This window comes from Cydia fagiglandana, chromosome Z (genome assembly GCF_963556715.1).
Source record: "Cydia fagiglandana chromosome Z, ilCydFagi1.1, whole genome shotgun sequence".
Lineage (NCBI taxonomy): Eukaryota > Metazoa > Arthropoda > Insecta > Lepidoptera > Tortricidae > Cydia > Cydia fagiglandana.
The window spans coordinates 14,889,634-14,914,159 of NC_085959.1; the positions used below are offsets into that span (position 1 = coordinate 14,889,634).

At 37.5% G+C, this 24,526-nt stretch overlaps 1 protein-coding gene across 1 annotated transcript; it reads right to left on the minus strand.

Moving 5' to 3' along the window:
* Positions 1 to 181: 181 nt before the first annotated feature.
* LOC134678914 (histone-lysine N-methyltransferase, H3 lysine-79 specific-like) lies at positions 182 to 23,084 on the minus strand. Its single transcript, XM_063537658.1, has 9 exons — positions 22,808 to 23,084; positions 21,735 to 22,226; positions 13,905 to 14,976; positions 11,953 to 12,701; positions 11,533 to 11,757; positions 11,017 to 11,273; positions 10,683 to 10,803; positions 9,997 to 10,303; positions 182 to 8,488 (listed from the first exon to the last, which is right to left on the minus strand). Exons 2-8 carry the CDS (start codon positions 22,191 to 22,193, stop codon positions 10,001 to 10,003), a joined length of 3,186 nt encoding a protein of 1,061 aa, XP_063393728.1. The 5' UTR covers positions 22,194 to 22,226; positions 22,808 to 23,084; the 3' UTR covers positions 182 to 8,488; positions 9,997 to 10,000.
* Positions 23,085 to 24,526: the final 1,442 nt, after the last annotated feature.

The window sequence follows — 24,526 nt, forward strand, 5'->3', positions numbered from 1 at the left end:
AGGCAACTAAAACATCTTCGGCACTTAGGACTTTTTAAAAGTAGGCGGAAAGGATGGTTTTTAATAAAGGGCGTCGCCAAGTGGGTGCATGGGTGAGGGGGGAGCTACACACACGGCATGTCGAAACGAGGGTGAAACATTGAATCAATATTATTAATTAAGTAAAAATTAAACATCAATGTTATGGTAAGGTATCTTTATTACAAATATTTAAATGATACCTAATATTTACAGATAACAAAAGTGTTACAAATCTGAATCTTTCCTGCCGTTTACTATAATTACTTTTGCCTAAATTAATTAGGGTCTCTACGAATCGCAATCATCAAACATGCAACGCACATAAAAATTAAAAAACACAATAGGACATTAATTATTAAATTATTTTTTAAAATTTCGTTCGAACTAGTCATTAATTTAAAAAATCTTATTATAAATAATAAATATTTTACCACGCACCTCCGATACTACACAGAGTAATGTTAAATAATTAGGAATGCGTAATCATGAATACAATCACTCAATCAATGGTCTTCACCTTTTCCGAGACACATCTAAAGATAATAAACTATACAATATTTATTTAAATCGTACATGGTTGGGTGTTGCAATCAAATACTTTCAGAACGAAGCCACTGAGGAATCACTTAAGGTCTTTCTGACTGGTAGCCGCAATGCCAAAGGTAAATTACGTATTCGTATACGGATGTCAAAAATAATGGGAACGAAATGAGAAGATTCCCTTCCCTTCAAACGTATTACTCTGGTATATTTTGTATATAAATTACAATGTAGTTCCTTAATAGCACAGGGGGCATCCATGTTTACCATCATGATTAAAGGTGACAGTCCATTTCCAACGACAGCTGCATTACTGTTCATTTTAGTATGGCAATTGACAATGACAGCGACGCGTTCAGTACCGGGAGGGAGTGCAGCTGCGGTTAGAAATGGAATGTTACCATTAGGCTTTATTCAAAAATGATGGAGTTCAATTTTGAGTAATTTCTGAATTCTGTCTGTCTTATTAAGGGTTAGTTAACTATATAATATAAGCACGCAAATACAAATGCGTTACGTGTTCTTTAATCGAGATGACCAATTTATAAATGTTTACCCATTGTACTAATTTTCCTCTAAGAGAATTCAGATACATAATATGCGGAGTAAATTAATCTACAATCAGCGATAAAAACTCTTATTCTCTTATATTTTTATAAAAGATGCGAATGAAATTTTTCTTACTTATTAATATTATGTGACAGACTGGTACCCAATTTGGTAAAATATTAGTATTTATTAAAAATACAAGATTAAATGATTGCGAGGCATGGGAGTTTGAGACAATAGTGTACTTACGTTTTATAAGGAATATTACGAAAAACTCTGCGCCACTAGCACAAACAGTAAACAAACCACCATGATGCATCATGTGCATGTGATATTTATTCGTACCTATCAAATAATCTGTGAAAACGTATTAAACTACAATAGTTTTATTAATTTACCTATTGAACGATTAGTCAAAAAACTGTTTACGGTTTGTGCTAGTGCTGCACTCTGGCAGCAGAACTTTGCTTTCCCAATAAAATTTAGTTCTGCAATTTTTTGGTGTCTCAATAGGAAATATTAAGTGCAATTTTATTGTTCTGCCGCCAAACTGCCGCACTATAATATTTTTCAAACTCGATGGGTAGGTTGACATCTGTCATTTCAATACAATTTTACGAGATTGGCGTTTTTAAGTTATAATTATTTGGAGATGAAACCTGTCATCCTACCCATCGAGTTTGAAAAACGCTATAGCACCAACTGTAAACCGTAAGAGTAGCTTGTATATACCTACAAACAGATTTTTGACAAGTTTTCACAGATTAGTTGTACGAAATGAGACCTTGATGCAACAGAAGGCTTGTTTATCGTTTGTGCTCGTGGCGCCCACTACACAAGAGTTTTGCGTAATATTCTCTATGATATTCCCGGTATCCGAGTTATGGTGTCACTAAATAAATAGGTATGTCAGATTTCTGCAGCAGTTGGATATTAAGGTCAAGTAAAAAAGTGCGTTCATGGTGCATACTAAAACTTTTATGGACCAGGCTTCACGTTTTCAACCAAGTCTTGTCGCCATATCATAGACACAAATCAATAAGTTTTTAATTCGGACAACTAAATTTAACATTTTTTTATAATATAATGAAAACAATCCTGTAGTCATCATTTGTGAAGAGTTAAATCTTATTCAAGATTCACCAAGACGAAGATTCACCAAGACGTGACAATAGAACATTTTTTTAACCCTCTAACTAGAATAATAAATAATTATTATTAAAAATCATCGACTGGTACTATACATATGTTGAAATATTGTTGTACAATTTTGTTACGAACGTAGTGCATAATTGTTTTCCATCGTAATTTTAGGGTATCGTACAGCATCAGTACAAAAAGTACGGAGGGTGACTGAAGTAGCATGACAAATACAAACGTTTCCAAGAAAATACGATGCAAAACAATTATGCACTACATCTGTAATACGAGTAGTACCTACAACCAGGAAACATCACCAGCACCACTTACTGATTATAGCATTACTGTTTGATTACCTTGAAACCGGCACCCCAAACTTGGGAAACTTGTATAAATGAGAGCTTAAAATACGTCAAGCAGAATTCAGATTTCCTCATATACATACTATCCCACCTTGTAGGGCATATTCACTTTGCGGTATTTAGCCGAATACTCGTATGGCATCTCTGCCCTTAATAAATTACAATGGGCGATGCAGAACAGTTCAAAAACTGCGAAGTGAACGGGCACCAGAAATATAATACTTTCCCTCCTCCCCTCCTCAAAATGTGATTGTCTTCCAAAGGTGCTATTTAATAGAATGATTTAAGATATAGAAGGCACTTGGCGTAAACTTAAGTAGTCGTGTGTAGGGTAACGTAGCGTGGTTCCAGTCTTGTTAAGTAGACAGATTAAATGGAGTCTGTTGTCATATTCTAGAGACAATATGAACTTATAAGTATGTCGTTCGTATACATTTTACAGATCTGTAAACATAAATATAGGAAGTAACTAAAACGGGATTTGTTCGCGTAAATAAGTGTACAAGTAGCATCCCACTTTTCTGCCACATTGTGTCCGTGGTCTCTAAAAGACTACTAGAAAGGGGGCTACCGGGAACATTGTCATTTGAATATCATCTACTCTCTCGGTAAAGCCACATATATCGACGCTTATCATGAATAGTAACACAAAACAAAATGAAATGCCATTCGACTTTAAATCTTACCAGTAAAAGATAGAATATTAAATGCAATAGCATTTCATTTTTAGTTGTACCACTGTTCATGATAAGCAACGAATGTAGAAATAAGATAGAGAGGAATTTTCCATTTCTACTTTCGTCAAACGTGCGTCGTGGTGGTGGCTTATTCGCGTAACTACGCGATTAAACCCGTTTTAGTTAATAATGTGTGAACTTGGGTAGAAAACAAAACAGACGCATACTCTGGTATAGCCAAAGTATTAAATACCATCCATATCAAGAAAATGGTTTAATTATGCTACTTAATCCTTTATTTAACGTAAATATTTTTATTTGAAACAGTTATTTGGTTCGTATCTTCTAGAAGTGCACCTTTATTAGTAAGTTGTAATCGCATGTTAGAATAAGTATACAACTTCGATCACTGGGTTCCATTTTGGCCATTGATTCTCCGTTCAACCCAAATTGTACAAATACAAACACGCACGAGAAGCTGAAGAAGTGTTGTTAGAGAAGATGCATAACTTTTTGCTACGTATTTGCAAAACTATTACAATCTTTAACATGTCGGTGGGCCTAGCCAGATGACATCGCTTATAGAAACGCCAATCGAAATTTAATTTTCACCATACCAGCTCGGAAAGGCTTACTTTGGACTTCAAAAACGGATAGCAAAGTTGCACTTTGCTATGTATTAATTCACATGTGAGACAAAGTAATCAAATGCAAATTTTGAGTTGTTTTCTTATGTTTGCTGGTAGAATTTACTTTTAAATGATGATTTTGGATGATTAATATTTAATAACATTCATTTGAATTTGATTTGGTTTGATTTTGTTTAACTAAAATTTAACTAAAAAGCGAAAGATGTTGAATTTTCTGTGTTCGGAATTCCTCCCAAGGCTTACATTTAATAGTTTTAAATTTATTCGAATTATCAAGTTCATGTCCTTTACTTGGAACGTGTAACTACGTTAGAGCTTGTAAAAATTGCTCGTGACATTTTGCGACCAGTCAAAGCAAGGAAAGTAACAGAGACGTAATATCTTGCTCGTTTTAACACAATTAATGTTTCAATCGATAGATGATATTGATATCTTAAGGCATTTTGGCAAAGATATAAATCGAGCTGCTGTAGCCAGACAAGCTTTATCGTTTAGCATACGCAATGCTTTTAATTGTATTTGTGATTTATGCAGTGACTTCAGGGCGTAATACAAAACCATGCTATTTGACCCTTGTTTCGACTAATCTCACGCTGATAAATTAATCAGAAGTACATATTTCATGTCTTAGCACTTTCGCGGTCGCCTCAGGGACTTTATCGGGTCCCTGGGCTTTATTCGGATTAGTGCAGTTTTCGTACAAACGACATTTCGTACATGAGTTCCAATAAGTTTATTGGACTATTAAGTCGAACTCAGGTCATGTCTCAATGTATTATATGAAATCATGTACGAAAACGGTTTGGTCGTAGTAAATTTGTTGGCTTAACATTATAAATAGAAGTTAAAGGTCGAGGTCATAATTTTCACGGTGAATCTAACAATACTGGGTTTTTCTAGTCTTTAGATAAAAGTACCATTATCCATTGTTTATAAAGGTGTATTTGGGGAGCCAGAATCAAGTGTTATTTATTTCGTCTATAAAGTCGTTCTGTGCCTATTTTCTCCCGTAAAGATCCTTCAATTATAATATCGTTATAAATCAGTAACACTGCATATAAAACTAGACAAAAGAGATCTCATTAAAACGAGACACTTATAGTATTTTTTACTTAATATGTACCTATAGATACCGACAATCAAACTGCGGACTGGTCTTATAAAGCTTCTATTAAAATTAGAAAAAAGTAATAATCATTCTGCCCTACTAAGCTAGCTAGCTAGCTAGCTTCTATCTAGATAACACTATTTCAAAAGATTTATCGATAACTTATAGGGGCCGTGCCCGTTTCTGACATCTTGTGGCTGGAATCAAAAACATAAACTGAACATTAACACTTCACGCAAATGCTGCCCTCTACATTTCTTGTGCTGTAGGTTCTGCCATCTCGTGGGCTACATTGGAAGCTTAAACTTGACATTTAAACTTTGCGTAAATAAACAGAGGGTCCCTTACAGTCCATGCATGCTCCCTATACTTTAGTTTCTATAGCTGATAATTCCATTTTCAAAATAATATGTTATTGAGATAGAGCTATTTCGTTTCGAAGGGCAGTATCGTGTGTAAACCAAACGACGTATCCAATATGCTATTGATTTGAAACCGACAAGTTACAGTTCGTTGTTTGGCGATCAGATGTAACGGCATCCTTAACATCAACTTTAGAAGACCAGTCTATCGCAGCCTTCAGGGGACGTTTCTGTAAGTTGCGACGATACGTGGCCTGCAGAGTATGAGCTATGTCACAATACGAAGCTGTTGACCCGCAAGACACCTTTAATTTATACTATTCTTTGCTTGGCATGGAGATCCTTTTACAGCTGCGGCAACTAAACCGTAAATTCGTTATTTCGGTGCATTAAGATTCTAATATCAGATAAATCGTTCACCTAGCTTTAATGATGAATTATACAAAAACGAGGCATATAACACAGCCTCTCACAAATATATATATACATATATATCATATATATAAATCAAGTGTTCAGAACCATCATTTGAAACTATAGAACACGATGTTGTAACAAAAGATATATTTCAAATCTATTATTTTCGACGATAAAAAATCCTGAGGTATTTAGAGCCTATATTGAAAAATGCTCTAAGCGTTTAGTATACATTCCAATTTGTCAAAGGTTCACTAATGCCACGTTAAATCCTTCAATTACTAACGTGCAGTTTAGTCACTAAAACTGCGTCGCGCCTGCGGCAGTGCAGCACAACTAACATTAAGCCAATAAATCTTGTCTGTCAAATGGATTGTACAGTCAGCAGCAGATATACCTGAGCGGGCAAGGTGTCCAAGAAAACATATACACTTCAATCGTCACAAAAATAAGGACATCTAAGATGTCATTTTCACGTAGGCTTCCAGTTCGTCACAAATACCTTAACTTCTGAGTTTTTCTTTAACACATACACCCTTATTTAATCACAATGACAATAACGGTTAAAAAGTCAGTGGTAACTAAGCAATCAAATTCAAGCTGCTGTCATTAATACCTACACGCACTGCCAATCACGTACGTCAGCAGCCAGGGTGCCACCAGTTGCTAAGCAGTTGTTATTTCAATGGTAACTAAGCATCAACATTTTATCTGTTTAACTTTAAAATAAATACTGTAGCACTACGAATTGACACCTCCTTTCTTAAAGAAGTATTTTATCGTTAAGTGTCAAACTTATACAATAAATAAGTAGGTTCTACTAGAATGATCGGTTTTTTTATTTTAACTGTCATATGCAGCTGTTCTTCCAAACCGTTGATCATATTATATACCTATGTTAATATATTTATTTAGCCCACTTATTGTAGTAAAATATACTATACAGGGTGGCCCATTTAGATCGGCCAGTATGGGAAAATCTGATACTATACGATATACACCGATCTCTTCTTAGGAATCATGTTATCGATTTTAGTAACACGAAAAACTGCATTCATACATTAAAAAAAATGTTTACTCAGCTCGGGAATCGAACCCCGAACGTTTTGAAAAATAAAACTAAGACTATTTCTATTTAGATATCGATTGTGTAGGTCTTAAGCAATAAATGTTACTATGAAACATGATGTCTGAAATTAATAAAATGCATTGTTTTCATATCCTTTAATTTAATTTAGTCAGTTTTCGAAGAGACCAGTCATTTTTAGGGTTCCGTACCCAAAGGGTAAAACGGGACCCTATTACTAAGACTCTGCTGTTCGTCCGTCTGTCCATCGACATCCGTCCGTCCGTCCGTCTGTCACCAGGCTGTATCTCAGGAACCGTGATAGCTAGACAGTTCAAATTTTCACAAATGATGTATTTCTGTTGACGCTATTATAAGTAACAAGAAATACTAAAAACAGAATAAAATAAAGATTTAAGTGGGGCTCCCATACAACAAACGTGATTTTTGAGTAGTAAATATCAAATGGCATTCCGCACAGGAGTAATCTAAGTAACGCCCACTGCCCATTCAAACCTACAACGTCCTGATAGAAAGTCGTACATACGCTACATGTGACATTATCTTCAAAAATTATATAAACTAATGCGAAATTAACATAAAACCAGAAGACACAAATTAATAATAAAAATGAAATCCAAAAAAAAAAAAAGCTGTAATCTCTAGGTGCGTGCGACTGAGATTTGAACCCGCGGTCTCTGCTTTGAAAAGCAAACGCCTGTTACTGAGACCACGACGTGCCTTGACAATTGGCTCTAAATTCGGCTTCAGTTAGCTTTTGCTATGTGTCATTCGTCTTGACGATTCTGTTAAAAGAAATAGTTTGCAGTAAGTTGACCGAGAGGCTCATGTCAAATGGTTGAAGGGCAAAACGTGAGATAGATGTATGTGATGACAAGACTGTACTGCTTTCGATGATTGTCAAAACGCTTTACCTGAAATTAGCATGGCTATCTTTTATTCAATATTCGACCATACTTGTATGCTTTAAAGTCTATTTTTCCATATTGTTCAGATATATTTGACACGTTGACCGCTTAGATACCATTGGTTTTTTGACAGCTAAGGTATCAATGACTTGTTGTAAGTGTAGAAATTAATGAATAGCGACTGTTAACATATTTGTGACACGTTGAGCGCTCACAAGTAAATACTACCATGACAGTCAACAACTTTTTGACAGTTTAAACGTTTACCTCTCTTTGAGCACCTGGAGTGTATAGCGACTTCTGCTGCTGACTGTATAACAGCCGTTCAACATATCACTGGCTCAATTAGCCTAGGCAGTGCAAATTTCCTCAGTACCAAGTACACATACATACAAAAAACACATTGCTACCTACAAGTCGAAAGATCTTCGACTCCTAAAAAGCAAAATGGTCAAATTACACCTCGAGATATGCTCTTAATTTATTGCTTTTATGTATCAGTGATCTTATAGTTTTAAGTGACTTTAAATCTAGATAGTTATTCGTAGGTTGTAATTGGAATGTATACTAATGGTCGACTGTTGGGCGTCGAGTGGTGGCAGTCGACGCGGAGGTGGCTACCTGGTGGCGAGAGGCGACGGCAAGCTGGCGGCGTCCCCGGCCGAGCCTGCAACAAGCGCGCTCTCAGTCAACTCTAATGAATGGTACAAATCACACATAGTACCGACACCAACAAAATGAACTGATATTGTGTCCAGGGACGTGGAGTTCTCTATATATTAATTTAGTACACGTACATGCATTGCGCATAAAATAGTATCATAACTCTTGTAGCTGATTCTAACATAATTATACCTATAAATTATACACAAGATTCGCATTAGCATAGCATTGCATTTCATAAAACATACAATGAGAACATGTGACACGTTATTTTTAAAATTATTGTATTCAATTCTTTTTGTCGTCGTTTTCTTTCAATAGAGCAGAAGTAAATATTCACTTAAATTCGCTGTGCATTAGTTATTAATCATACCAAATAGTCAAATAACATGATTCATTTCTGCCAATTTCAATAATTTGCTGTACAACTCACCGACACGCAAGTGCCTCGAAATATCTCCCGTCGTTGTTGTAGCGAACATATTACCATGTAGGTAAAAATAGGGTAAGGAAAGGGCCAGTTATCGCCAGTGCAGTGGGGATAATTTCAGGTTAATCAGTAATTGTTGCTTGATAACAAGTCACGACATATTGGTTTTTTAAAAGCGGGTCACACATTCATGGATTTGTCAGTTTTACTGATTCTATAGTCCGCCATTCCTGATGTGCGTCAAAAAATAGCTTACAGACGCATATACATAAATTTCACAAGCTAGTACATACAAACCTTACTTGAAAGCTTACTCTGTACACTACACCTCGGGCACGGGCTAACAAAGCGTTAGAGAGAGAGCATATAACTAATATTTTTTTACTTCATTTTATCATAACACTGATGATGATGATGATGATCATGAGGATGAGTTAAATTCAACCATTATAATCATAGTGGTAACGGATAGGTAAACCCGTCAGATTAAAGGTACTAGGTTAAAGGTAATCACTAATCATAAATAAAAATCAACTCTCGCATATATTATGCTGCCACAGCGAAGTAATAGGTAATAGCTGTTCAATCAAGTTCGCAATCAACATCAATAAGCCTTTCTTACACAAAACTGTAAATGCTGATATCAGTTCACATACAAGCAACTATTATATCTCAGTTGGAATATTGCCATGTGCGCAATATGTATGTATAATACCAAGTTTTAGGTGTTTCAAAAACCGCCACTGTCTTAGTAAATTAAAATCCCGCAATTCCTCAACACAATAGTTGCTTGTGTAATAACATAATCAATACTTTCGCCAAGCAGCTTCATTAATGTAAACCTTGATGTAATCCATGAGTCATCAATGTCATCATTTTAGTCAATTTTTAAAGTAACAATTAAGAAGTTTTTTTGAAGAACCTTTTGTGTCAGTAAATATGTGTCTAGGTAAAAGTGAAATCGGAAAACGACATAGAACTAAGTGATCGTAATTGGAAACCAAATCTAAGAAAGGCCTTTGATACATGAAAGCAAACAAAATAATCAAAAAAATTGTTTTCCAAATATGTGGTGTAGTTACCTTATTATTTATCCTTCGCAGGGGTGGGGGTGGAGGCCTTGACCGGCTGTGGTATGATGGTTATCTCGTCGTTGATCTTGAGCGGCTTGAGCAGCGAGTCGTTGGGCTTGGCGGCGGGCGCGGCCGCCTTGCTCTTGTCCATCACGCGCTTGGCCACCACGCTGTGCGCCGAGTATACGTGGTTCTCGAACTGTTTGTACATTCCAAAGGTAGCTGTGCACACTGTGCACTTGTATGATAGGTGCGCCGGCTTAAGCGTCAGATTATGGTCTCTAGCTACATGGTTGAGCAACTTCCACTGATATACCTGCAAATATAACGACGTAAATTAGGATAACTTTGAAGGGAGAGTTAAAAGCAGCATATTTGGCACATCCCAGGATATATTAAACGAGAAGCATAACCGAGTATTAGTTTAGTATGACACTCATCGTAGAGTCCATTCTTTATACGTATAATTGTTTATTAGGTCGCATTTAACAAAAATATTTAAGTAAGTAAGGCGCGCGAGCCCCGGAACCGATACAAACCCTACACTCTGCGAACATGGCTCTGCGCAATTGTACATACTCTTCTGTTTCCTCATTCAAAAAATCTTAATTTAAACTCGCTGACTGTAATCAAATCGTCATAGTCCTAATTTAATAACCCAATAGAAAAAGTTTTGACGAAGTCTGTAAACTCACCCTGCCACAGACAGGACACCGGCCGGCGTCCTTGCCCTTGTTGGCCGCCTCCTGCATGGAGCTCGTCACGAGGCCGTGCGACCCCAGCAGATGCCGTTCTAGCCCTTGATCAGTGAAAAATCTGAAAACAACCACATAGAAGATTTTTTATAGCTTGGTTGTGAATTTTGATTAAATAACTATAACATTTCATACTACTATTTGATTTATAAAAGTACAAAAAACTTGTTTTCATCAGATGATTTGCATGAAAAATAACCAACAGCAATGCTACGAACTACAAGAATAGGTTTATTGATCCTAGTCTATAGTTGTATAATGAAGTTGTAATCACCTGAATTGACACTTTTGGCAGTTGAGCGGCGGCCTATTGTATATCATTTTGGGGTGTATTTTGACTTTGTGTATCCACTGCATGTGGTTGCGGAGCTGCTCGAGGTCCTTGATGTAGCCGTCGCATATCTCGCAGATGACGAACGTGCTCTTGGTGTGCGCGGGCGCGGGCGCCGGCTGCGGCTGCCGCGGCAGCGGCGTGATCGAGATCGATGGCTGGTGCATCGACTTGCCTAGCAAGGCGTTCTTGTTGTTATTCTGAAAGGGCAAATTTCATTTCATTGCGCGCGATTCGTAATGAATAATTCTAGCTGACCTATAATAATCGTTATGAGAATTTTATAACTCGTGTAAAATGGTTAAGATCCTACTCACTTGTAATGTATGACGCTATAATAATGTCGTTATTCTAATAAAAGTGAGTATCAATAGAATTAACGAAGATGTATAATCGCTCACTGGTTTTAATTAAAGTGAATAAAATTGGTTAGATATAGCTAAGGAAAAGAAAATGTACCACAGCGGGCGTAGGTTGCCGCACCATGACGCCTCGAATCATGGTGGAGCCGAGCATGGTGGGGCGTGGCGGCGTGGCGAGCGGCGCGCGGCCCCGCGCCCGGAACGCCGCGCCCGCGCCCATCACGCTCGCCACGTTCGGCGCGCGGACCAGGTTGTTGCCGAGCTGCGCCCGACCGAATCCGCTTTGATACGATCCCAACATATTATTCCGCGCTCTCGTTATCTGAAACGTTTTGAACGCGAAATGTAAACACGATTCCGTCAATCTGTTTCATATTACGTTAAACACACAAGACGGTTACGTGCTAGTTTAATATTTAAACAAAGCGCAAATCGTCAGCGTTAAACTAGCTGATTGTAATATGACCAGTATGATATGTAGAAAAACAATAATAGGTAGTAAAAACATAGAAATTACCTTTGGTATTTTGGCTGGAGGTTCCCACTCGACGGGAGGCGCCAGGTTTATCTCCGGCTTGAATTTCTTAGCACACGGGATGAGATGCCGGGCGAGCTTGCCCTTCCCGTTGTCCTCGAAGGGACAGTTGGCGCACTGGTGGTAAGCTGGCGCTCGCTCTAACTTCCCCCGCGTGTTATGCTCCGCTTCCATGTGGTATAGAATATCATGAGGACTTCGAATTTCAAATGCACAGAAATTACATTTATAAACGTTATTTTTCATGTGCGGCGTTTCCAGGTGATGAGCCATTACTAACATGGATTCGGTTTTGAAACTACAAAATTCACATTTAATTTGAGGATACCGGTAAGGTGCATTATTTTCTTTACTAAACTCAAGATTTTTCATGAGCGATGATATAGAAGACTCGGTCGCCTTCGTGCTGTGGCCGGCTTTCTTTTCCCTGTAAAGTTTCCGGTTTTGCTGCTTCAATAAATCATTTTGTACATATTCCTGCACAAAGTTCAGTCCAATGTTTATAAAGAACTTTCCGAGCGAGCAATCGAAATAATTGTCCGATTTGCCAGTGGTAACCTTATCTGCAATTAGTTCTGTTACGTCTTTAATTTCCTCTATAGAATCAGCTTTATCCTTAATAACAACGGTTTTATCTTCCTCGTCACTATTAATATCATCCTCTGAGTCTGTGGAACTTTCACCATCCCACGAGACATCATCTTCTTCTTCATTTCTACGACGTCTCCTTTCTGAAAAAGTTTATATATATTGGTTTCCTAGACAACATTTTATTTGTCTAGAAAATAATAGTACATTATTGTCGAGGCTCGGAAGTAGCTGCTTGCAGGCTGAGGATTCGTTTTAAACGGACGACCTTGGGAGTCCGTTTAATTGAATCCGAAGCCAGCAAGTAGCCTTCCAGCCGAGTCATATATAGTGCTTTTCTCAAAAATGGTGCAAGAAATATAAATATCACAGAAATATTATACAAAAGCAACTTTCTTACGTATACATTTTCACAGAAAAAAGCCCTTGCCGCCTTTTTATTTTTTTAATTAAAAAATAGAAGTGTATTTTTCTGCCGAAAATACGCCAACCTATTTGAGACAGCTAAATAGTCGCGGTACTAATCATCTGTTTGGCTGTTTAATGGGCCTGTGCCTTAATTTCATATGGCCATTTCAACTTTTAAAAAGTTTGGAACTCGACAAATAATGGAATTTGTATGGAACATTGCAGTCCCAAAATCGAGACTGCAATGTTTTTAACTTTTTAATTTTTGACTGACCATAAACTACGCGCTTCGTGACCTATTTTTTAGACGGCAAAGTCGACTTTGCCGTCCATTTTTGAGAAAAAGTACTTTTTTGTATTGTAATTCCTAGATGCCAAAGTAAGAAATACCTAAACCTGTTAACACACTACTTCTGGTGGGTTCCAATAATTATTGTGCTTCTGCCTACGACTACGTCTGCGTGGAACAATAATGATGATGATTGATATTAACTACCCTTTGTTCCACGAGCCTCGTACTAAAAACACGCCAAATGTCATCTAAACCGACTGAGCGGTTTAAGCGTGAAGACGGAAAAGACAGACAGACACAGTTACATTCGAATTTATTATATCAGTAGAGATGACGAGTCTATGCATTTTCTCTTAGTCAGCAAAATGTCCCACTTTGTGTTGTTCTTGTTATATAAGACAAAGTAACTTTTTTATAACACTTTTTTTTTACGTTTCCCTTGTACCTAAATGAATAATATATCTTGTTTATTAGATAATTTGCAAGCTATTTTACAATAAGTTTACTAAAACTCATGGAACTCGAGGTTTTCTTTTCTATACTCGGTGATCACATAACTGGAAAATTATGCGCTTTAAAGTTGTATAACAAATTCCATAATATGAACAAGTTATATACAAGTAAGTCAACAACAGTATGGACCTACCTTTTTTCTCAGCCTTTTTCTTTTTCTTCTCGTCTTCGTCGTCATCCTTGGCGGCGTCCTTTTCCTTCTGCTGTTCGTCCTCGGAGTCTTCCACTTCTTCGCCTCGCTCCCGTTTCTCTTTTTTCTCCTGCTCCCGTTTCTCTTTCTCCAATTGTTCTTTTTCTAATCTCTCTTGCTCTTCTTTGGCTCTTTGTTCTTCTAATTCTTTACCTAATATGTCTACAAATTCTCTAAATGGCTTTATGGAAGGTTTTTCATAAACGTAAGGTACGATAAACGAGGGTGCTTCTACGACGAACATGTCGTCAGTCAAAGAAGGCAGTATGTTCGGTTGCGCCGTCTGGGTTGCGTTTTGGGACGTAGCAGTGTTAGTGCTGCTCGCCGTTTTACTACTCACTGGGGTGACGGTCGTGCCGCGGGCTACAATACTTTGATATAAATTCTCGGCCGTCATAGACGTTACGGACGTCTTCGGGGGCGCTGGCGTCGAACTCTTCCCAGACATAATTGAATTTGTGTCTATTATAACAACTGTGGGTTCCTTTTTCTGATTATTAATGGTCATCTTAGATTGCTTCGCTGCCATCGCAACTAAGGCTTTCGTGTCGTTTACGACTATAGGCTTGGATTTTCGAGTTAAAGGATCTTCCAACTCTACCTCTTCAATATCAGATCCGTCACCCCCGTTTTCCATTTCCTCGTCGATGTAAATTTTCCTTTTAATCGCTCTATTGCTGCGCCGCAGCTGTACTCTATTCTCACTAACACTTGAACTGGACTTTTCATCGTTAGTCATGACACAATCGTCATTATCATTATCACTCATAATCTCGTGAACCTCAGCGGCTGCGGAATCGCGGGAGTTGCCATTCTGGTTGTCAGGTCCATTGTCGTTTTCTAAGATGATTATTTCGCTGCTGTTATTTCTCTGACTCTCTTGTGACGTGTCGTCGCCGCGATCGGGCTCCGAGTCTGAATTAATACTAACTGTGTCCTCGGCTCTTGGCACGGCAGACACCTCTGACCCTTCTTCAGACGAATCTTCTTCAGAGTCTATCTCCTCCTCAGATTCCTTGAAATAAATAAAAAAATACAGTGGATGTTAGTGCATTTAACACAGCAATTTGTAATATTGATTTCGTGATTAGTTGGATGTTGATGTCGTCATCAAAGATCTATCAAGAGCGCTATGAAGCGCTTTTTCGAAGTGCGAAAACCGTTAATAAATTGTTGCAAAGCGTAGCAATAATAAAACAACGAATTAAAATTATATATGGATTTGCACCGCAGAAGGTCCTTATGTTTCAAGTGCAATAAGGTTGTCCATGTAAAATTCCAACAGAAATTATGACAGAAAGGTAGTTAATATTGCATATAAAGGTAAGGTAAGGACCCTACTCTGATGGAAAGCCATATAACCATGAAAAGTCCATGTTATTAAGTGCAGCATCAGCACACTTATTAGATAGTAAGACTTAGTATGGTATAGATCATAACTTAAAAGTTTTTGTCCATGATTTTCTTTCGAACCAACTGTCCCAATTTGAATTGTAATAGAGGCTTACCGTGACTCGTACAGACAGTGAACGTGTCAATACTTATTTCAAAACTTGTTGTAATCAAAGACGTAATTCATAATACTTGCTTGTCTTAATTTCTGGCCCAGTAAATTAAGGACAAGTTGTTTATATTAGCCTACTATAATAATTATTATCGTCCATTAAAACAAATCTCAAATTTTCTCAATATGTTATTATCCTGTAACCAATAATTATTGACTGTCATAAGTCATAAGGTCATAACATAACTATCAATTCATGATAAGTAAATCTCAAGTTAACCCCTAAAACTACCATAAGTCGGCAAGCCAAACCCAGTCTTTAAACAAATTATATTTAGCGCCACTTGCACCGTCCCACTAATCCGAGGTTAACCGGTTAAACCGTTAATCCAGTATCAAATTGTACTGGTAACCATGGTAACTCCAGATTTAACCGGTTAACCCCGGGTTAGTGGAATGGTGCAAGTGGCCCTTAGAAGAAGTTTATTTTTGTTGCATTAGATAAAAGGTAAACAATCTAGACATGTATTTTTATTGAAAAACACTTTCGAAAAATAAGTCACGGCAAATATATAACAATTATGAATAATAATATGATTATATTATACCTCATATACCATACAATTATTTACATTCTTTTGCTTTATAAGTAATAGAATAGATACTGATAAAAAAAGCGTTTTTAAATTATAAGACACGTCAAGATCGCATAGTCTTTTTCTAATGCTAAAAAAAACGAACGATAGTCATCGATCGAGACGCGAGGAGTTAACCCACACAATGCAAAAACCCTTACCTCAAAAAGATTATTATTAATAAGTTATAAATTATAATGCTTAAATCTTAATATAACTAAGCGTAAAACTTAAATAAAAAATGCATGGAGCAGCAAATGGAAGTTCTCTAAGTCAAAACTTACTTATTTCTCTATGTTTCGGTTTGTAAGTATGCCTTTCTAAATTTTAAGTTTGTTAAAGTGTCAGCCGTAACATATGAAAAGAATTAAAAATACAATCTCAAACATTAATAAGGTCACGTCAGTTCAATAACACCACTAAACGAAAAAATAACAGTAATTTTTAATTCAATCTCATATTTCGTCAATGTTTCAAATTTGCAATTCATTGTAAGTATCAACATAGACATAATGAAGATATGCATATTCAAATAAAAAAAATATTAAGCACTAATTTAATTTTGGTATTCAGTGCGTTCCTCTCACAACATAAACTGGCGCGAGAGGGACGTACGGGAATTGAAATCAAGTTTGTATTATATTTTAAGAAGCAGAATCTGTCCCCGGAGTCTACGGGTTTTTAATTTCAAACTATAATAGGGCGGGGCGAGAGTGAGGAGTGCAACCGAACAGGCCCGTTACTCACAACGCTAACCTATCTCTGCACCATAGGAGGGCCAATGTAAGTGTGGCCCCAATTGCACATATCTATCAGGTACTAGGAGATCATATTATATTGGCGCCGACTTTACAGTCAAGGTGTTATACTTTGAAAACAGAGGGCCTACCGCAAACCACGTTCGAAGTGTTGCCACCCTATCACACTTACGTACGAATATACAAGTGTGACAGAGAGGCAACATGTCGAACGTGGTTCGCGGTAGGCCCTCGGACCGCAAGCTCGATTACTGTCTCGCACAACTAAATAGGTGGCTTTGGACCGTGCGTATGGTTTACCCGTTTTACCGTGCCGTACCGTTTTATACATGAAGCTTATGAAGTAATATTGACACAATGTATCTCATGTATCTATGTCATAGATTGGATTTTATGTAGCGACTTGTATATTTGACGTCCCCGTAGCTATCGTTTTGGACCCATGTTTCTATTAATCGTTATTAGTGACGTCATTTTTTGACCGCCTGGTGGAAGCAGTCACCATAGCTTATGGACGCCTGCAACTACAGAGGTGCTATATGCGCGTTGCCGACCCTTTAAAACCAGTACACTCCTTTTTTGAAGAACTTATTCATACTGTAGCCACTCGAGAAATCCTCGTCCGCAGTTGGATTTTTTATTAAATTTATTTATTTCGTCGAAACAACTTTTAATAATTAACACTAATGTAAGGCTATTCATAACCTCATATCCATAATTTATTCATTTTATTTTTATAAACGGATTGCTCAAACCACAACCACGAAAATATATGAAAATCCGTCGCGAGCCATCGCGAGCCGATGTTGCGCAACCGTGGCGTTGGTCAAAGACCCTAAGCCTCAAAACTCACAACCTACTTTCGACATTGGCTAGATACGGACTCGGAGGTTACTGTACACTGACTGCTCTGTGCAGTCGCCATCAGATACATCGGGACGGTCAAGGCGCTCACAAATATCTGAACACACCTCCATTATCAAGGCTCTAACGAGTCTAACGATGGTGTTCAGATATTGTTAACACCTTGGCCGCTCCGATATATCTGATGGCGACTATACAAGCGCACACTGATATTCCGAGTGTTAGGTAACCTAATTTGACGTTTGCGTGCGTGTGTTATATGGGACTAGCGACCCGCCCCGGCTTCGCACGGGTTGCACAAAACCTTAACAAATTACACGACTAAACCTTCCTCCAAAATCACTTTATCGATTTGTGAAAACCGCATTAAAAACCGTTCTGAAGTTTTTGAGTTTATCGCGAACATACATGCCTACAGACTGACAGACGCGGCGGTAGACTTTGTTTTATAAGGTGTAGTGAAATAGTTATTTACGGTACAAGTGCGGAAAAGAGGAAATTCGAAACGAGTGGCGATAAATTATAACACGACCGAAGGGAGTGTTTGAAATTGACACGAGTTGCGAATTATATTTACTATTCGCAAGCGTATCATACAACGTTTTACGGTACATATGGCCCTTTAAACTTTTGACATCGCACGAAAAGTGCTGTAAAAACATATTCAAATTATTTGAAAATATCATTGCTATTGCGTGAGGAAACCTACATACATCCGCGAACAAATCCAAAGGCGTATGTGAAGTCCCCAACCCGCATTGGGCCAGCGTGGGGACTATAGCCTAAACCCTGTCGTGCTTGAGAGGAGGCCTGTGCCCAGCAGTGGGACGTATATAGGCTAAATTATTTATTTATTTTTATCATTGCTATTAGTATATGTACATAAGGTAAGAGATTGTGTTTTCGGGGAAAAATTAGCTGTCATGTCATGTTTCCTATTAATGTTTAAAGTTGCCTTTTATAGAAGTTCCATGGAACGAATAGTAAACCTACGAATGTAAGTCGTTGTGCAAGTGGCCGATTGTACGTATATTCACCCTGACTATATCGATCCGGCGCATATTTGATCCAGTGATACCTAATCGGGCGAAAAATACTTCGACAGAATGACATTCTTATAGACCACAATATAGGTACGTAGGCTTTAGAAGACCTCCCCTTTAAAATTTAATGTCGGTACAATAGCGGGATGTCATAAAACTATACGTAAACTTGTACAATGAGGGTGGTTTTCAATCTGTCCAATATCTTTGTCCAATGTGTATTGCGTCTCACAATTTTGCTCAATGAGAGAGTGAGACGCAATGCCATTGGACAGGTGAAATATCAATAGCGATATCAATAGAAGTCCGAAGTTACAATTTTCTATCTCTTTCATACTTGTTAAAGTTGTGTAAGAGTGAAAGAGATAAAGTGCATCCTACAGAAAAGGTATCTGGCATAGGTTTCAGGTATGATTAGGCAGCCAATATTAGTTGAACCTTTTGGTATGGCTTAATGACTAATTGTAAGTATTATTTTTTATAATTCTAATTGGCTTAGGCCCACTTGCACCATCCCACTAACCCGGCGTTAACCGGTTAAACCGTTAACCAAGTGTCAAATTGTATGGGTAACCATGGCAACTCCAGGTTTAACCGATTAACCCCGTATTAAGGGAATGGTGCAAGTGGGCCTTAATAATAGTACGGATAAATTAGTCATCCATTTATTTGGTAAGATGATATAGGGGGAGAGGGATCGACCACGTTTATTTTATTTTCCAATGGGGTGGAATGGGGCTTGATAGTTCTTACGGAAGATCACAAAAATGTGAAAAGTTAGGGTTATTTATTATTGTGGTTATATACTCTATTAAAATAAATATAAGGTTAGGTACGTATTCTGAAAAAGCGTGCGTGTATATTAAAACGGATTTCTTTGGACTCTTGCGTAATAAAAAAAATTTAACAGGGAGGGGTCTGGCTCATTCTTATTTTTTCTTACGCAGAGGTGGAGGGATGTTCAAAAATTGGTTAATATCCTCTTATGTAATAAATGAATGGCGCCTACTATGTACAAATATTATACCACAAATTTTAAAAACCTAAACATTACCTTTATACTGTAACCGCCCATTATCTTCATCGCGTTGTCCCGGCATTTTGCGACAGCTCATGGGAGCCTGGGGTCCACTTGACAACTTATCGTAGAATTGACGTAGGCACTAGTTTTTACAAAAGCGACTGCCATCTGATCTTGAAACCCAGAGGGGAAACTAGGCCTTAATAGGATTAGTCCAGTTTCCTCACGACGTTTTCCTTCACCGAAAAGGGACTGGTAAAAATATCAAATGATATTTCGTACGTTCTGAAAAACTCATTGGTACGAGCTGGGGTTTGAGCTCGAGAGTCGCGACCCCCGGATTGAAAGTTGCACGCTCTTACCAGCAATTTTATATATGTATTATACTTTTACTACCCTTTATAAGAAAAGCACCTCCAACATAGAAAAGAACATGTGGAGATTTGCACAAAGAGGACTTGTCCGTTTTAGCGATTTTAAGTAAAACCAGGCGTGGCTCACTCCGCGATTTCGTCGCTTTGCTACAGGTAGCTAAAAGTACAGCCGTTCGACCCCAATTTTGGGGTTTGCAGTAAGCCGCGCATGGCGCTGTTGCCACCTAGCGGCCATATCTGTGCTGATCGTGACAGACGCGTTAGGTTAGAGAGTGAGTCTTCTGTACCTAGTACATTCTGTGGTAAAACTTACTTTTCTGTTTTGAATATCACATTAGACATTTAAAAACAATATGTGAAGTACTAATCGCCTGGCTTAGGACAGGAGCGTAGAGGCAGTATCTCGCGCGCGAGATAATACTACCTATCCTTCTTTAATTAATACAGTTAGAAAAAGACACTGTCGCGGACTCGTCGCGCTCTTGTGCAAATGTTGATAAAATGGGAGATATGAAATTTTTAATAACTCTTCATTAAAAGGCATTAGGCAAGATCCCGTACCTTCCAGGCGTCGTTACATGACGTGCCCATAGTTCTATTTTGGTTTTTGTTGTCAAAGAACCTTCATCAAGTCTCTAAAAAAATGGCAATGTTTTGTTTTTTTCAGGGAGACTATAAAGTAATAATCTCAATTTAGCGACTTTTCTACATAGGCTTTATTGACCTAGAACGTCAATTACTATGTAGGTATAAAGTGTTTCATTTTTTTTTGAGATGAATATATAATTAGTTGTAGCTGGATACTCATTTTTGTCTGCTGTGCTAAAATTGACTCAAGAAAATCTTATAATGTAATGTCAAGATGATTAAGTGTGGCATAGGGAAAGTGTAGCCGGCCTTCACATTGGAACCACATTGATTAGTATTTATTGCAAGTTCATACATTTGCCACTAAATGCAATAGCAAAGGGGTCATCCATTAATTACTTTACACAACATTTCGACTTTTTAGACCATCTCCCCTTGTCACACTTTTTCATAGGAAAGAGATAGGTCTTTAATATGTACTGTCACATTTGGTATGACTCCCCCGTCCCCCTGTTGCTATTACATAATATGTGGATGAACCCAAATGTGATAAAATCCTTACATGACAAACCACACGTGTTTTGTTTCTTTAATTATAAATCTAAAATAAAGTATTTCATAAACCATAAAATGTTTTTTGTTTTATTAGGTGCATGTTGATTCAATTATTTATTAAGAGAACAAATTATCTATTTTGTTCTAATAATATAATGTAATCAATTAAGTATTGAGTGCTATTTTTTGACTTCATTATGTTATCTGTATTTTTAAGCAATCAGTTTTGTTAAAAGGTAAATATAGTACTATAGTAAGTATTTTTATTTGTAATAAGTCTGATCTTTGAGAACACCTTAACTAATATAGTATGCTTTTCATAAGTTTTTAATATAGGTAGTTTTTCAACAAATCACAATCAGAGTTAAGTTTTCGAAATATTATGAATAACATTCTATAGAGAAGGAATACCTAGAACAAATACAACTCACCACATCATTGACGGTCACCGCTGCACTGCAATTGTTTTCTGCCTCACCGTCTTTGCTCTTCTCATCTTCGCAACTTATTATCTTCTGCTCTACAAATATCGTCTTATCCTGATTACTATTTAAGGACTCCGGATATGATTCATTGCTATTGCCACAATTATTTTCCAAAGGATTTTCAATAACGCTATTAGTTTCCTTAGAAGGTGCTAAATCAGAAGATTGTTCCATACTTTCATCCTGATGATGGTTGTCTCCATCATTGGGCCCCGAGACCTCCTTATCTTCAGGTTCGGTCTCATTATTTTCTAAATGATTATTAATTTCTGTACTCTCACTATCCTCCAATTTATTCTCAAATGTACAGTCTTCAGAGGTAATTTTATTACAGTGTGAGTTGACAGGTGAAGCAGGAGCTATCTCCATAGGCTCTTCCATGGTTCCATTCACTTCTCCATTCATATTGAGCTAAAGCTACATTCCATGTGACAGTACCTGTCAAAACACAAACAATGTATAAGGTTAGGTTTATTATCCTCATGATGTTCAGAACTGATTCCAAATGAATGAGCGTCACATTTTTTTTTACACCGTACACCGCCCCCTCCCGCGCCCCTCTCCCCCCTGGCAAGGCGCTAGCAATCAAAATGGCGGTTCCATGGTACAACTCCGTACAGCTAGCTACGTGTACATAATGTACTAGGATTTCAAAGGTCATAATTTTAAACTAATTCGTAAATATAATAAAAAAAATTAACCTTCAGCATGTTGATGCATTATCAAAATAAATAAGTTACAAATGCGATCGGCGGATTTCGCTCCAAAAGCGAATACATACATAACTTACGCTTTCCGGTTAGCAAATCATAAACAGAAAATCAAACACTATACCATAAGAATCGCTTATTAAAAATCATCTAAATTGAAAAAAATAATTTAACAAATCGTATAAGAACATACATTTATTTACGATAACCAAAGTAAACAATCAATGCCGGTAAATAATTAAGTTTTAATGACACAAAAACACGTATTTCTCAAACATTAACTTATTTATGCATTTTTAGGTACTTTACCTAGCACAGCCTTCGGTTCGCTTCTTCGAACCTTTCCTGATACTCGTTCACCACTTGGTTACTTCAATGGTGGAAACCCAGAACAATTTTCTTCTTTGAACTGACCGTTTACAGACAATATGTAATAAAGCCAGATGAATTAAAATGTCTTTTAATACGTTTTGAGGTAAATTTCACTTGTACGCTCCACTATTTAATTGTAAAAGATAATTTTTAATAATTAAATATTAGTGACGGCAAAATGCTCTCACCATCGCACTAACGCAATATGGCGGCGGGAGTTGAGTCACGTGACAGCGCCAGTGCCGCCCTCTGGGCGGGAATAACTGTTAACTCAAAAGTCCCGCTTCATTCCCCGGACCCGACTTCAAAAACAAGAGCCGCTTATGCCACACATTACAATCCAATATCTGGGAGACCGATCTTTGCTTGGAAAACATATAAAAACTCAAAAATGCCCGTTTTCCCAGAGATAAGACCTACCTAGATCGATTTATCGCCCCCGAAAACTCCCATGTAGCAAATTTCATCAAAAACGTTGGAGCCGTTTCCAATCTTAAAGTACGAGCAATTCTTGTATATATATATATTTATTTATAGGTATGTATATATGTATATACCTATAAATAGATTGTGTATATTTTGGGGATCTCGGAAACTGCTCTAACGATTTCGATGAGATTTGCTATACGGGGGTTTTCGGGGGCGAAAAATTGATGTAGGTCCGTTTTTTGAGCAAATCTCGGTCTCACAGATATTATACATATATATAAATAAGTTTTTGGCAAAAATTTCATTTTTGGTCCAAGCTTTTATCGCTGACTGTACTTTTCTTACGACAGACAACTAATACTCACCGAGACATTTCTAAAAACTCCTAACACAATTAGGTTGCGTTGTTTCATCACAGAGTTCCTATGGCCACCTCCTGTCTCCATCATCAGATCAGCTCGATGGCACCATAATATTGCATTGTCATCCGATTTATACACGCATGCAAAATTTCAACTCAATCGGAAACCGGGAAGTGGATCAAATTTAACTTGCAAGATTTGATTACACACAGACAGACAACGGTCAGGTGAAACTAAATAAAAGCTTGTAAATAAATAAACAAGACTTGCTTGTTTAAAGGTATTAATCCATTTACTAATCATCACTATCACTACACCTAAAATAAAGTCCCCCGCTGCGTCTATCTGTGTTTGTATGTTCGCGATAAACTCAAAACCGGGCAAGTGCGAGTCGGACTCGCGCACAAAGGGTTCCGTACCATAATGCAAAAAAAAAAAAACAAAAAAAAGCAAAAAGAAAACGGTCACCCATCCAAGTACTGACCCCTCCCGACGTTGCTTAACTTTGGTCAAAAATCACGTTTGTTGTATGGGAGCCCCATTTATATCTTTATTTTATTCTGTTTTTAGTATTTGTTGTTATAGCGGCAACAGAAATACATCATCTGTGAAAATTTTAACTGTCTAGCTATCACGGTTCGTGAGATACAGCCTGGTGACAGACGGACGGACGGACGGACGGACGGACGGACAGCGAAGTCTTAGTAATAGGGTCCCGTTTTACCCTTTGGGTACGGAACCCTAAAAACTACTGAACGGATTTTCGTGCGATTTTCACCTAGTGATTCTTGAGGAAAGCCGGGGCGGTCGCTAGTTCGGAATACAATTAAATCCCAATACAAAAGTATAATGACACATGCACTTG

What these genes read in the sequence shown, in the direction of transcription:
- LOC134678914 (XM_063537658.1), bottom strand. Translation starts at nt 22,193, where the DNA reads ATGAATGGAGAAGTGAATGGAACCATGGAAGAGCCTATGGAGATAGCT. An exon ending in GAAAAAGGCTGAGAAAAAAG is followed by an intron (nt 12,702 to 13,904) that starts GTAGGTCCATAC and finishes AAACTTTTTCAG; the next exon opens with AAAGGAGACGTCGTAGAAAT. An exon ending in GGTGTCCTGTCTGTGGCAGG is followed by an intron (nt 10,304 to 10,682) that starts GTGAGTTTACAG and finishes TTATATTTGCAG; the next exon opens with GTATATCAGTGGAAGTTGCT.